This window comes from Malus domestica, chromosome 11 (genome assembly GCF_042453785.1).
Source record: "Malus domestica chromosome 11, GDT2T_hap1".
NCBI classification, from domain to species: domain Eukaryota; kingdom Viridiplantae; phylum Streptophyta; class Magnoliopsida; order Rosales; family Rosaceae; genus Malus; species Malus domestica.
In genome coordinates, this window is record NC_091671.1 from 4,327,091 (window position 1) to 4,340,583 (window position 13,493).

Below are 13,493 nucleotides of genomic sequence, written 5' to 3' on the forward strand. Positions count from 1 at the left end.
CTACGACCCCTTGTGGTAAGATTCCTTGCTCCGCCACTGTGTGTGTGTGTATATATAAAATTTGAATGTCACACAGAGTATATATAAAATTTGAATGTCACACAGATAAACTTTTATGGGTTTATTGATCTTTAATCGCGATTATATTACAAGAATTGAAATAAGTAGAAACAAAAAAAGTCTCTGAGACAGTTGCAGAAGTAATTAAGTGTTTGTTGATCCTTATTGAGATGGCCGTGCCTCTGTCTCCATGTCCATGCATGCAAGGAAAAGCTCTTCACATGATGTTGGACGTCGCTATGAAGGCCAAGGTTGAGAGTGATGCAACAAATGGTACGTGCATCTTTTGGAACACCTTCATGCCACTGCTTTTGTAATCCACTGTCGAAATAGCTGCATTTTCAACAGTTCCCAATTATAATGTTCTCTTTTACAGTACTATATTGTCAAACTATGAATCGAAACTACACATTTAATTAAGGCAACATTAATTTGATTAATGGTTCAAATTCACATTCGGGTAAGATAATGTTTCTGTCTCTCTTGATATATCTTGTGTAAGTTGATATATAGCTAGAAAAGAATACCTGAATTATTATTCTTACATCCCTCAGTGATGGTTGTGTTGAGGACATGCACAGTGGCATTGTTATGAAACCAGAAGTCCCTTTTGCAGAGGTAGATACATTTAAGAACCTCCAAGGCGTGTGCTGAGCAACCTGAGCTGCAGTATTCTCTGGACTCATTTGCGGCCACGTCCACTATTCCTGAGAATGTCAGCTGCCCCTTTGCCGAACATTGAGAAGGTGCCTAATTAAAACACCCATCAAACAGGTCAAATTTTTTGTTCTAGGTTGCTTCATTTAGGTGAAAAGAGTATAAGATTCTCAACCCTCCAAATCCTCTTCCCTCTCCTCCCCTCCTCTCTCACTTTCCTCTCTGTCTTTTCAAAGAAGACAACACAAGATGCTCTTTTGGTCACACGGAAACTACGGTCACCATAAGTAGATGTGCTTTAATTGTTTAAATTTCTACCATTGCTATCACATTTAAGGATGACTGACCATAAATTTTTGTTGATCAAATAAACAATAAATAGAACTTCGAATGTGTGTGTCTATGTATATATGCATGTTAATAAAACTTCGTAGATGTAATACATGCATGTCTGTGTGTACGTGAGCTTACTGTTCTGTTCATGCAGTAGTAAGCACTTTCCCAAGCATAGAATGGACTTAGATTTACATTGTCTGTAGGGTCTGTTTTATCTGAAAATTAAACCAAACATTTCATCAGTACAAATAATTCAGAGTTTGCGTTTTGCATGCATGCTACTTAGTTACAATCCAAATATAAATTATAAATATATATCTCTTTTTTCACAATTTTATTTTTCAGATCATTTGCAAAATAACGATGAACTAGAAGAGAATTAATACATACTAAAGGCCTGAGCATTTTGAAATAGAAGGAAAATCCCCAGAGAAAACCAAACCAACCCAATTTTCCCACCAATCTCCATCACTTAGCAAACTGCGTGCTTCTTCTTCTTCTTCTTCTTCCAAATAATTATTTGCGTTGAGTCTAAGAGAATTTCTGTACTACTGCAACATTTATAACATCAACGAGCCCTTGATTTATGTGTTAGAATTGGAGCTAAAAATGAAGTTTTGGCCAAAGGATCAAGACAATGATGTGATATGATCATTTCGCTTTCAGGATATGCTGAGTATATATGTAGCAACATTGATTAGTTTGATTTAACCAAGGATAATAAAACAAAGTGTAAATTTCAGAAGACAAAATAAGACAACTAGCTATTTTGGCACTTTATTTCCTAGATGATAATAACAAGTGGTCTAATAGTTGGGCTTTAGAAGGATACGGGTAATATTCTCCTTTTACTTTGTGTTCACATATTTTGTTAATATTTCAGAAAGAAAAGTTATTGTCTCACTACTATTTGCACTGATACTATATCCCAAATTTTACGTACAACACAACTGAGGTGAGAGTTATATAAGAAAAGGCATCAATGTAATTAGAAGTGAAATCATTCATTATATATTGTATTTTATTTTGTCAATTTTCCAAATGCAGAATTCTTGTATTCTCCAACAAACCTGAATTTTTTTATTTTTGTTTTCATCGATCCCTAAGATTACAACTACGATCCAATCCATGTCATTAAAATTGGTCAATTTCCATCTCAACTGTCTCATTCTAATTGAAAGTTCATGTACTTCCTTATTTGATTAAGGCCAATGGTTTAACTGATGTGACAAAAATTAAGCGAAAACTTGCAATTCAAAATTTTAAGCACATTTGATGGAAGTCGATGCTTTAACCAACAAACCAAAGAGCAAAATGGGGGTGGAGAAAAAGGGGATATGATCGCTATGGAGAACAAAGACTTGGGATGGTGGCCATCTCTTGATCATGGCATCTTCCAGCTCAGGCTTTAGAACGTGGTCCTCCATGTTCTTGATGTATACTCCTGGAACACGATCAGCAGTCCTCGTTTCCTTCGAATCGAGCGCCTTTCAACGCCATAAGGTGCTGACCTCATCAGCATTGAAGCTACAGTTGAGTCCTAAAACATAATTCAATGCCAAAGAATATTAGAATATAGGAATGCATCGTTTTTACAAACGATATAAAATCTTTTATGAATCCATATAAATTACGGATATGATGATTCGAAATAGAATATGAATACATTACGTTGCCATATTGTGTTAACCGTGTGAGACTATCAAACATTATATTGCTTCTCTTTCGTCGTGTCAACTTTTAGTAGTTGATAAGCGTGTGCTTGACGGTGTGACTCACTCTCATTAACAGCCGACTGAAGTGAGTAATAGTTGTCTCTAGCAAAACTCATGCATATAATTCGGCAGCTTTTGACGGTGTGACTCACTCTCATTAACAGCCGACTGAAGTGAGTAACAGTTGTCTCTAGCAAAACTCATGCATATAATTCGCAGCTTTTCATTTCCCGGACAAGAAGTCAGTGAGAGGCTGGTTATAGTTTTGGAAAGTGAGGATGGTATTAGGGTCAGATTGATGAATACCAGCACCTTTGAGGTCAAGACATGTGAGTATGTGGCCTGAAGCTTCCATGAGACACCAGATCTTGTATCAGCACCAAGCTCCATGCCTTATGCCATGGATTAGAACCGTGATGATGATGATGAGGGTAGTTTAGTAATATTCCACTCTTTGTCCTCTCCTTACTATTGATCTTCCCCCTGACATATTAGCTTCAAATTTTGTTTTTGTTTCCCTGGCCTCTTATCTCTCTCAAGTTTCAAGGCTTTGTGCATGTATAAATATCTGAGCTTTTATTTGTTTCAGACTTTTTAATCAAAGTAGTCTTTGAGATGGGTATATAACTTCTCATTTTGGTTTCTAAAATTTAAAATCGATAAAAATAATCTTTGAAATTGTCCACCAACAATCATTTTGAATAAACCTCATTTAATTGATGGTACTTTTAGAGGTCGCACTTGGTGCGATGGCAAGTGCCTTCGCTCATAAGCGGTAGGTCTCGGGTTCGAGACTTGGGAGCAGCCTCTCCATAAATAGGGGTAAGGCTAGCCGACATTCACCTCTCCCAGACCCTGCGTAAAGCGGGAGCCTTGTGCACTGGGTACGACCTTTTTTTAATTGATGGTACTTTTATCAAATCAACTACTCATGAATGGGTGGTTTCATTTTTGCATGTGATTAACTTAAGCAGGAACTACGAGACCAAGTGGGTTGTGTTACCTAGGTAGCTATGGAACAAAAAAAATCCTATATTTGAGAGTTGAGATTGACTTATGGATAATGTTTATTAACACAATTGTTGTCCATTGTTTCGTTAGTGATCATATCATGTCTCATTTTCTTTCTGATTTCCAAAAGAAACAAAATCTGATGACACAATCTAACCTTATCCTTTTTTCCCCTTTGCATGCTACATGTAATCGATGAGGATAGAGTAAGAAATGGTAATGCTAAGGATAGGATAATACTCATAATGGGACAAGGTTGTTCCGCCACCTGAAAATGATCTTCAAATGAAGATTATGAAATTGAATTATTCCAAGTACAAAAATTCTACGATGAAGATACGTTATTTTCAGGTGGCAGAACAATCTTGTCCCATTACGAAAATTCTGATGATGAACATATCAATGGTGTAAGTACAAAGTAACATATTGATGATGAACCATTGATTTATTTAATACAGTTGACTAACCGATCTCCGATTTAAATGCTTTTTTTGTAAAAATGATCTTCAAATGAAGATTATGAAGTTGAATCATCAATATGTTACTCTGTACTTACACCATTGATTTATTTGATTTATTTCATATTCTATTTGAATATCCACATGATATGATGGATACAACTACTATACGAGTAATTCTTTTTACTATCAGGTGATATCATGTGGTGCTCAAATATGACACAAAAATGTGACCTTCCACAGGACCGAAAAATATACATGAGGTGATTTACCTACATTACGATTACTACTTGATTAACAATTATATTTTCTTAAATTAACATACCAATAAACAGTGGCGGAGCCAGAAACTCATACTAGGAGGGGCCTTAATCCATATGAAAAAAATAAGACAAGATATAGCAATATAACTAATGAGAGAAAATTAAAGGTTTCTTTTTTGTATTGGCATGAAAAATTTTAATCAAACAAAAGTGGTACATCTTTAACATGTACGAAAAATTTAGTGCTGAGATAATTATAAAGTTAACATTAATTTCAAACAAAAATTTAAAATCATAGCTCAATATGAGATTTTTTTTCAACATAAATTAACTTGTTTTATAAAGAGGGTTTAACCAAATTAGGTTCCCCATTGTGTGGTTTAGCCGAACTACTCCTCGCTTTAGTGTAAAATATATCATTGCACAAAAAAAAAAATTTATTAAAGTACATGAAGGAGATTAACAGCAAGTTTCAAACCCCTGGCGTGCAGGAACATTAAAACCCCAACAACTAACGAGCTACATGCTCTTTATAAAACCAACATATAGCGTATATAATTTAAAAAATATTTCAGGATGGGCCCGTACCCATCTTGGTCTCCATGTGGCTACGCCACTGTCAACGGATTATTTTTCGTGTTTCAACATTTGTGTATTAAGTTAATTAGTAATATATACCTCAATCATGTTAAGGCACTCATCTGACTAAGAATTTCATAACACATGACTTATCATGTTTTAATAGTTAATAGTATGACAAAGTATCATAGAAGCAAGTAAATGACACGAGTATTAACAATAAAATCAAAATAATGTATTTTTGTAGGTAAAAGATATTTAATTTGACTCTAGCGAATAACAAATTCAAAATTAAATTATTATGCTGATTATTAATCCCACGATGCCTTAAGTAAAGATGGGGATGGAAAATGAGTCCACATCAATTGGACCAAAAATTTAATTCTTGATGTAAATTTGGAAGAAATCAAAATTTTGGGCGGTGAGGTCAAGTGGAAGAATTCAATAAAGACAGGAGGCATATATAATTTTGATAATTCTATGTCAACTAGAAAATAATAACCAACAAAAATAAAACAAAAACTGAAACTATTGACCAAAAGAATTAAAAAGAATGGTGCTATCTAATTACTTCTTTTTACCTTTTATATATTTCCTGTTAATTTTGTCACATATTTCCTGTTAATTTTATCATTTAATCTTGGGTAAATTACATAGTAGCCCCTCAGGTTTGAGGTCTATTACAATCTTATACAACATCTTTAAAACATTTCACTTTCATACCTCAAGTACTATTTTATTTCAATTTCATACAACCGTTACATTTTCCATCCATGGATCTGTTAAATGATGACGTGGCTGCCACATATATGCCACGTGGCTGCCAAATGTTTGTCATGTGGCAAATAAAATAATTTTTTATTTTTTTTAAAAAAAACCTCTCTGCCACTTTTTTTTTTTCTTCTTCTCTTCTTCTTCCTCCTTCTTCTTCTGGGTTCGGTCCCTTTCTTCTTTTTTTTTTTTTTTTTCAGGTTTAAAAAAAAAATTTAAAAAATTATTTTATTTGCCACGTGGCAGACATTTGGCAGCCACATGGCATATATGTAGCAGCCACGTCAGCATTTAACAGATTCATTGATGGAAAATGTAACGGTTGTATGAAATTGAAATAAAATAGTACTTGAGGTATGAAAGTGAAATGTTTTAAAGATATTGTATAAGATTGCAAATAAACCTCAAACATGAGGGGTTACTATGTAATTTATCCTTTAATCTTTCTTATTTATTCAAACACCTATAATTGAAAAGAATGTGTACCAAAAAAAAAATGTGTGGATAGCAATATTCTTAAAAAAAATGTAAAATTTGAAACGGACGGCAGATATAAAGCAGCGATGCAGGACGTTGAGAAGGGTCACACGTCACATGTTTGTGCCTTGCCTCTTCGAACTTGGTCAATTGACAATTTGACAGAGTGATGAGACACCATAATTGTTTATTTGATTTTCTTGTCCAAAAATGCCAAAATATTCAAATTAAAAAAAAAAAGTGATCTTGACTTTGTTGAATCATTCCATTTTCCATGCAACTTTTCGCAATCTCAGCTCCATTTGAGAGAGCTGGGAGAAGAAGCAAACAAGATCAAAAGGGAACAAAAAAGTTCTCTCTCTTTCCCATTTGAAACTTTTGTGGAGTGGAGCCTCAAACCCAAATTTTCACATTTCCCAAACACTCCTCTCTCTCTCTCTCTCTCTCTCTCTCTCTCTCTCTCTTCCTTCCAGCACTGGGATCTGTTCTCTTCAGTCTGCAAGAACAAAGCTCAAAGGTGAGAACTTTAATGAATTTTCCATCTGGGTATTTGATTTTGGTCATAAAGATGGCTGCTTTATGTGATTCTGCTAGTTTTATTAGCTCGTTAGCTTAAATCAGAATTTACAATTTCTCGGTTTCTTGAAGTTCTTATACATACATGCATACTCACAATCAAACTATACAATTTCCAGCCACTTCTGATTTGGATTACAAGTTCAGAATCAAGAATAATTGCTGAATTTTTTATCTTTTATTTATAATTCCTTGTTTCTTTGGTGGTAAATTAAGATGTTTATATATAATATATAATTGAGTAATTATTAAATCTCCTTCTACCAAATTTACCCCTGTTGGAATGGAAGGTGAGGGATGTGGGGCAGTTAGCTGGAGCCTGGACAGTCTTTGTTTCCGACAGATGCATTCCTTTCCCGCGGATTCAGATTCAGATTTTTTATTTGTTTCTTTTTTTTCTCATCGTTCCGACCAAACACCCATGGATTCAGATATTTTCTTTTCTTTTACTTTATTCCTTTTCTTGTTTTATTAGGACAGTTTATGGGCCCATGAAACAGTGTTTCGGCCCAGTTTCCAGTTCTGTAGGCCCAACTGAACTCGGCTTGTTTTTGCCCTCTTTGGAGTCCAGCTTTTGCTGGCATTGTTTTCATGAAGTGTGTCAATGACATCTACGACAGCATACATGAGTTAGGCCAGTTGACATTGTGACGATGTGAAGGTAAAAGAGTCTTACATTAGTGAAAAAAAGAAACCTTGCAATGGCTTACAAGAGGTTGGGTTACTTTTCGTATAACCAATTGGTTTTACTGTGGAACATTACCTTTCTTCGGACATTTGCCTACCTTTACCAACTCAAGTTCGAATTCCCCTTCCCGTAGATTAGAGCGGTTTAGAATATCTTTCAGTAAGAAAAAATGACATCTATGGTAATTTTATCTATACTATTATCCTATTATGAGAGCTCTCTTTGTCAATTTAGGTGAAGTGTGTAACTTCTGATTTGATTTTTTGACATTAGATGTAAATACTGATGTTGTGAACTAATCTGTATGTGGGCTTGGGACACAGGTTATTGTAGCGAAAGTATCAACTCGAAGTTTCAACAACATTAGCAAATGGCCAACTCCTTGGTAAGAACTGAAATTCAGAATTCCATCAAACACCAGCTTTGCTAATTCTGCAGTTTCTGATATGTTGTTGTAGTTAGAGAACTGAACGATTCATCTGCGTATGCCATGATCACATTGTCCAGATGAATTTGAGTTAAATTTGATCGTGTCATAAGACGGAATGACTGATCAGCCCTGCTGCAGCATTATGTTATGGATAGAAAGAGTGTTGTCAACTTAAACATGGTTGGTGGGATAGTGGTACTGTACATGCCAATAAAAATGATTATGTTAAAATTGTAGTAGGAAAGCATACTATTAGCAATGTCATTGTGTGACTTTTATACTAATATGATATATGCAAAACCTAGATTAGAGCACAAATTGTTAGCATTACGAAGGTTTAGTGTTGAATGAAATATTTGCATCGTAGAGTCAAGCATCTAAATAGCGGATGGTCTTTCACGGATCAGGCATAAGATATCTTGTTTTTTATATTTCAGGTTGAGTCCAATAAGACTATGAAGAGGTTCGAATCAAGAAAGTCTCATTCGTGGTGGTGGGATAGTCACATCAGTCCCAAGAACTCTAAGTGGCTTGCAGATAATCGCGAGGGTGAGCAACAAACACCTCTCTTGGTCTTATTTGTAACTTTGTATGTGTATTTAATTATTTATTTATTTTTAAAATGTCACATGCAATGCCACAAAGGCATAGGAAAGAGATGTCTAATGATGAATATATCGAGCATCGGTATTATATTTGGTTTTGACTTATTTACGAGGAATTCTAGGTTAAGTCAGATTCGTTTTACTAATTTGGGCTAATGCTTTCTTCTTCTTATACGTTATCAAAGATTTCTTGTTGCACATTCTAAATGAAGACAAGGTTAAAATGGGTAAATCGGACTACGGTTGTATAATTTTAGTGTTACTTCTCCTGGTCTAATGGTATAGGGGTTATTCAACCCCAACTACCCAAACCAGTGGAGGATGTTGGTTTTCCAAATTATGCATGTTTAAGTATCTAAAGAGTTGATTTTTTTTTTTGTCAAAGTTCTAAAGTGGTGATTGCTATAATCGATTTTTCGCCAAAATGCCTCTCATGAAAATGACAAAACGATCTTTCTCCTCAGAGATGGATCGGAGCATCAAACGGATGTTGAAGCTGGTTGAAGAGGATGGTGATACATTTGCAAAAAAGGCAGAAATGTATTATCAAAAGAGGCCTGAATTGATTGCTCATGTTGAAGAGTTTTATCGCTTGTACCGGTCCCTGGCTGAACGTTATGATCATGTGATAGGAGAATTGCGGAAGAATGCACCCTCAGATCTCCAATCCCAGAGTTCATGCCTTTCTGACATTGGTTCAGAACTGCCATCTGCATTGCCATCTCCTGATTTCCAACCTGGAAGACTAGGTCGTCGGAAATCTGGCCCTCGTGCTGCTGGCTTTGATTTCTTCCTTGGCCCTGGTGGAAACGGCTCAGATAATTACCAGAAAGAGGGAGACGAATCATCTTCATTAACCGATTCCGAGCCAGAATCTGATGATTCTTCAGTCAACAATTATTCAACTCCCTTGTCAAATGGTCTTGATCATGGGCAGACGAGAAAGATAATTGAATTGGAAATTGAGCTTCGTGAAGTGAAGGAGAAGCTCCGGATGCTACAGGAAGAGAGTGTAGACAGTTCATTCACGGGTGCAAAACCTGATCATTCCAATGAATTTCCTGCAAAAATTGCAGAATATGAGCAGGAGCTGACAACCACAAATGAAAAATTGCGGGAGTCGGAAGAAGAGATTGCCAGGTTGAACATCAAGCTCAAAAGGGACGAGTCTCCGCAGCATAATAATGGTATAAAGGTTGCACTTGAACCAGAGTCTCCACAACATAATAATGGTCTTAAGCTTGCACTTGAATTATCAAAACCGAAAGAGGCCAAGATACATGAGGGTGAGCGAGACAGGGAGATAAATGAATCGCCGGAGATTCATGAAAGGGTTGATGGGTCGGGAGAACTTCAAGACCCAGGTAGCAAGATTGAGGCATTGACGAAAGAGCTTAGAGCCACAAAAGATAGACTTCAACATTCAGAAAAAGAGATTGCAAGTTTGAGACAGCAACTTGAGAGTAATAAAGCCTCTGAGGAAATCCAACGCTTGCAGGGTCAGCTTGTATCCGCTAACAAGGATATTTCTTCGTGGAAAACGAAGTTCAACGCAGAGAAACGAGAGGTGTCCAAGCTGCAGGAACGAATTTCAAGGTTGAAAAATAGTTTAACAGACCGGGATAATGAAGTCATGGATTTGAAAATAGCAGTGTCTGATGCCGAGGAGAAGATTTTCCCCGAGAAAGCACAGGTTAAGGCTGAAATATCTCGATTGCAATTAGAACGGACACATTCAGAGGAGCAAATTAAAGACTGGGAATCTCGTGCTCGGTTGTTGGAAGACGAAATCAGACGGATGAAGTCTGGAAAAGCAGAAATGGAGGAGAGACTGAATGGCGAGATCGCGCAGTTGAAGGCAGACATCCTTGAGAGAAGCAACCAAATGGAGAATTTAAACAAGGTCCTTGATGCAATGAAAACAGAAAGATATGAGCTTAGCACCAAAGCCACAACGCTACAGGCAGAGGTGAGTTCAAGAGACGATCGGATCAATGAGATAAACAAGACTTTGCAGCATATGCAGACGGAACATCAGGAACTGCTCAACGGGGCTGAAGGGGAGCGTAAACTGGTGGAGGAGCTAACAGAAAGAGAAAAGGAACTCGAAGAGGAGATTCAGGGGCAAAGAATTGTGATCATGGAAGGAGCAGAAGGAAAAAGAGAAGCTATAAGGCAGCTATGCTTCTCGCTTGAACATTACAGGAACGAATACCATAGGCTTAGACAGGCTTGCATGGGGAACAAGAGAGTTCCAGTTTTGGCAACTTAAGCTAAACACAAAACATGATGTCATCGTTTGTATAGTACATAATTTTTTGAGTGCCTGTTTTTTGTATCGGGTCGGAAATGGCCAGCCGAGTGATGAGCTATAGGCCATGCTCTCTCATGGTTGAATGAATGTGAGGTTTGTGTAGTGTAGTATACATATAGATGCAGAGGGGTCCCGGCTTAAGGACCCATTTGAGTCACTAATTTTCCCTGAAAAATGGTGGAGGGCAGAAAATTTGTGTGATAATTCTGGTTTGGTGTTTGGTTTTGGGGTTGAAATTGGCACAATTGAAAGTGTGTTTGCAAACTTTAGACGCATGATTGCATATTCATTTGCTCTTTAAAATTTAGGGAAAAAAAAAGGCCGACGGGACTTTGGATCTTTCATTTGGTTTTGTGCCTCCTAGGCTTTCAATATGTGCCATATCTTTCTCAATTTTATTAATTTCATTACGTGTAAAGTTGATGACTCTTTTTATGAGCATATACGTCAACCAAATGTTTTATCCACAAGAAAAATTAGCGAAAGATTTTAATATATTGTCAAAAACAAGATTTAATACTTAACTAATCAAATTAAATTTGAACTGTTGAATTTCTTTAGCTTACACTTTGCAAATTGACCCCAACAAAAAATAAAGAAAATAGGATACAATATTCGCGCCAGGAAGGGGTCGAACCTTCGACTTTCTGCTTAGGAAACAGACGCTCTATCCACTGAGCTACAGGCGCTTGTTGTTGACAATAACCCTTCATTAATTCTTATCAATGGATAACATGCTTCTTGAACCCAAATCTTTTGGAAAATCCCATGAGGAAGACTATATAGTAAGTTGTTATCATGTCAGTTCTCTTACATTTTTTTCTCTTACACAGGAAAAATTCTTAGATAAAAAGTGCCACATCCAACTGCCTTTCACATAGGAGAAAGTATTGGAAACGACTGCCACATGGTGGTGCGCTCAAAACGAGTGAAACTCTATGGACTCGCATGCAGACCCATTTAGGAGAGGCACCGGCAACCCCTACCAAGAATTTATGCTCACGTTGGTCGCTCTCGATTTTCTGCTAGCTCAACATGCGAAACTCAACATAAAACCAAAAAAAACCTTGACCTTAGGATTTCTAGCACAAATACCATGATAAAATTTGTTTTAACCTCGGCGTCTTATTTAGCTATGCATACAAGACGTTAATCATGTTTGTTTAAAATTATTTCTAAAATGACTAAAAACGTACCTTTGATTATGCCTAGAAAAAAAAAATTCAAAGAACTTTTGGGTCTTAAAAGCTGTTCTTCAATGAGCATTACCAAGTGCTTTTTCACTAAGGACTTGGAAGTTTTGGTAAGAATTTCGACATGTCATAAGAAAAGGCACTTGTAGCAAAAACGTTTACGACAAGTGCTCCGTATATAAACAGTCCCAAACGATTACAACAGCGACCACCATCAAATTTTAGCTCCTAGACGAGGTTGGTTATATGAATCGTAAAACGCTACCGCACTTGATTTTTTATTTTTGACTATATTCTAGCTCGCTTAAACAATATGCAGAATGTAGAATAATATGACGTCAAAAATTGGAAACTCATATGCAAGATATAGCAAAAACCACAACCAAAGCTTAAAGAGAATATTCAATTAAAAAAAAAGTCCTTTGGAAATTCCAAAACAAGCAAATTATTGAAACAGATGGGAAATTAGAATCTCTCCTCTGATCGGTTGGCTCATTGAAACTTGAAAACGACGATGAAAATTGCGTTACGACGGATCCAGATCCAGCAGCATCATGAAATTTATTGGCCTTCAGTCTCAGCAGGCTTCTCGAAAAATGTCTTCTTTATCCAATCAAACGGCTGTTAATTTTTTGAAAATTAAAATAAATAAATAAATAACCATTAGAATCATAATGTTTCTGAAATTTTCTAAATTGTTGCTCAATCTACGGATTTACTGGGAAAAAGAATAAATAAATATGCTATATTTGATAAATAAATAAATTGGGGATGAGAGGAATTGAAGTGGGAAGCGAGAGGTCAGACCTGGACGAACCAAAGAGCGCCGGTGCCGGCGGCGACGCCCCACATGGCGGCGGCCTTTACATCGGAGGATTGGGGAATCGAGAGTTTCGAGAAACGTGCTGCGAGTCCGCCTGCCATTTTTTGGATCTGAATTCACAACAAACGCAAAGAGAGGAGCAACGGTGACGCGCAGCAAAGAAAAGAGACTTTGAACAGGCCGCTGCGTTTGAAGTCGCAGAGAATATTTATAAAATAGGCTAATTACACGTTGCATCCAACTATTTTTTAAATTGACAAAAGAACCCCTCAAGTTACTAAATGTTTTATATTGGCCTCTCGGTCAATCTAACTATCAATTTAACCATCATTTCTTAACGTATTAATCAATGACAATGAGGTTACTTTTCCGGCATTGGAGAACTTAGAATTAGGGAAATTAAGGAAGGGAAATCGAATAAACTAGCCCTTCAGTTAATCCGATCTCTAATTTTGAGGTATTTGATTACAAATTTTAAGGAGAAACTCGCACTCTTCTAATTTCATGTGTTACTGAAACGATTCTTATACCCATATT

The 13,493-nt window shown here is 36.4% G+C and overlaps 2 protein-coding genes, 1 long non-coding RNA gene and 1 other non-coding gene across 5 annotated transcripts; 1 reads left to right on the forward strand and 3 right to left on the reverse strand.

Moving 5' to 3' along the window:
* Nucleotides 1-53: 53 nt before the first annotated feature.
* LOC114819840 (uncharacterized) lies at nucleotides 54-1,647 on the reverse strand. Its single transcript, XM_029089494.2, has 4 exons — nucleotides 1,444-1,647; nucleotides 1,189-1,268; nucleotides 588-810; nucleotides 54-393 (listed from the first exon to the last, which is right to left on the reverse strand). The coding sequence occupies exons 1-4, from the start codon at nucleotides 1,520-1,522 to the stop codon at nucleotides 278-280; spliced, it is 498 nt and encodes a 165-aa protein (XP_028945327.1). The 5' UTR covers nucleotides 1,523-1,647; the 3' UTR covers nucleotides 54-277.
* Nucleotides 1,648-6,430: 4,783 nt separating this feature from the next.
* LOC103422640 (protein NETWORKED 4A) lies at nucleotides 6,431-11,204 on the forward strand. Of its 2 annotated transcripts, none has more exons than XM_008386437.4 (4): nucleotides 6,431-6,844; nucleotides 7,915-7,976; nucleotides 8,459-8,570; nucleotides 9,091-11,204. In XM_008386437.4, the coding sequence occupies exons 2-4, from the start codon at nucleotides 7,962-7,964 to the stop codon at nucleotides 10,896-10,898; spliced, it is 1,935 nt and encodes a 644-aa protein (XP_008384659.2). In that variant the 5' UTR covers nucleotides 6,431-6,844; nucleotides 7,915-7,961; the 3' UTR covers nucleotides 10,899-11,204. The 2 variants fall into 2 exon arrangements, with proteins under 2 accessions (XP_008384659.2, XP_028943947.1); XM_029088114.2 differs by having other exon boundaries at nucleotides 6,435-6,844; nucleotides 8,459-8,610.
* Nucleotides 11,205-11,556: 352 nt separating this feature from the next.
* On the reverse strand, nucleotides 11,557-11,629 carry TRNAR-CCU (transfer RNA arginine (anticodon CCU)). The gene has a single exon. It is a non-coding gene; the product is annotated as a tRNA-Arg (tRNA).
* Nucleotides 11,630-12,500: 871 nt separating this feature from the next.
* LOC139189178 (uncharacterized) lies at nucleotides 12,501-13,453 on the reverse strand. The gene is made up of 2 exons (XR_011572823.1): nucleotides 12,941-13,453; nucleotides 12,501-12,754 (listed from the first exon to the last, which is right to left on the reverse strand). It is a non-coding gene; the product is annotated as an uncharacterized lncRNA (long non-coding RNA).
* Between the last annotated feature and the right edge of the window lie 40 nt (nucleotides 13,454-13,493).

Bases quoted from the DNA above. Each gene is read 5' to 3' on its own strand.
- LOC114819840 (XM_029089494.2), bottom strand. From the start codon at position 1,522: ATGGAGATTGGTGGGAAAATTGGGTTGGTTTGGTTTTCTCTGGGGATT. The intron at 1,269-1,443 runs GTATGTATTAAT...TTTAATTTTCAG, and splicing joins TCAAAATGCTCAGGCCTTTA to ATAAAACAGACCCTACAGAC. The intron at 394-587 runs GTATTCTTTTCT...TTGAAAATGCAG, and splicing joins ATGTAAGAATAATAATTCAG to CTATTTCGACAGTGGATTAC.
- LOC103422640 (XM_008386437.4), top strand. The intron at 8,571-9,090 runs GTGAGCAACAAA...CTTTCTCCTCAG, and splicing joins GCTTGCAGATAATCGCGAGG to AGATGGATCGGAGCATCAAA.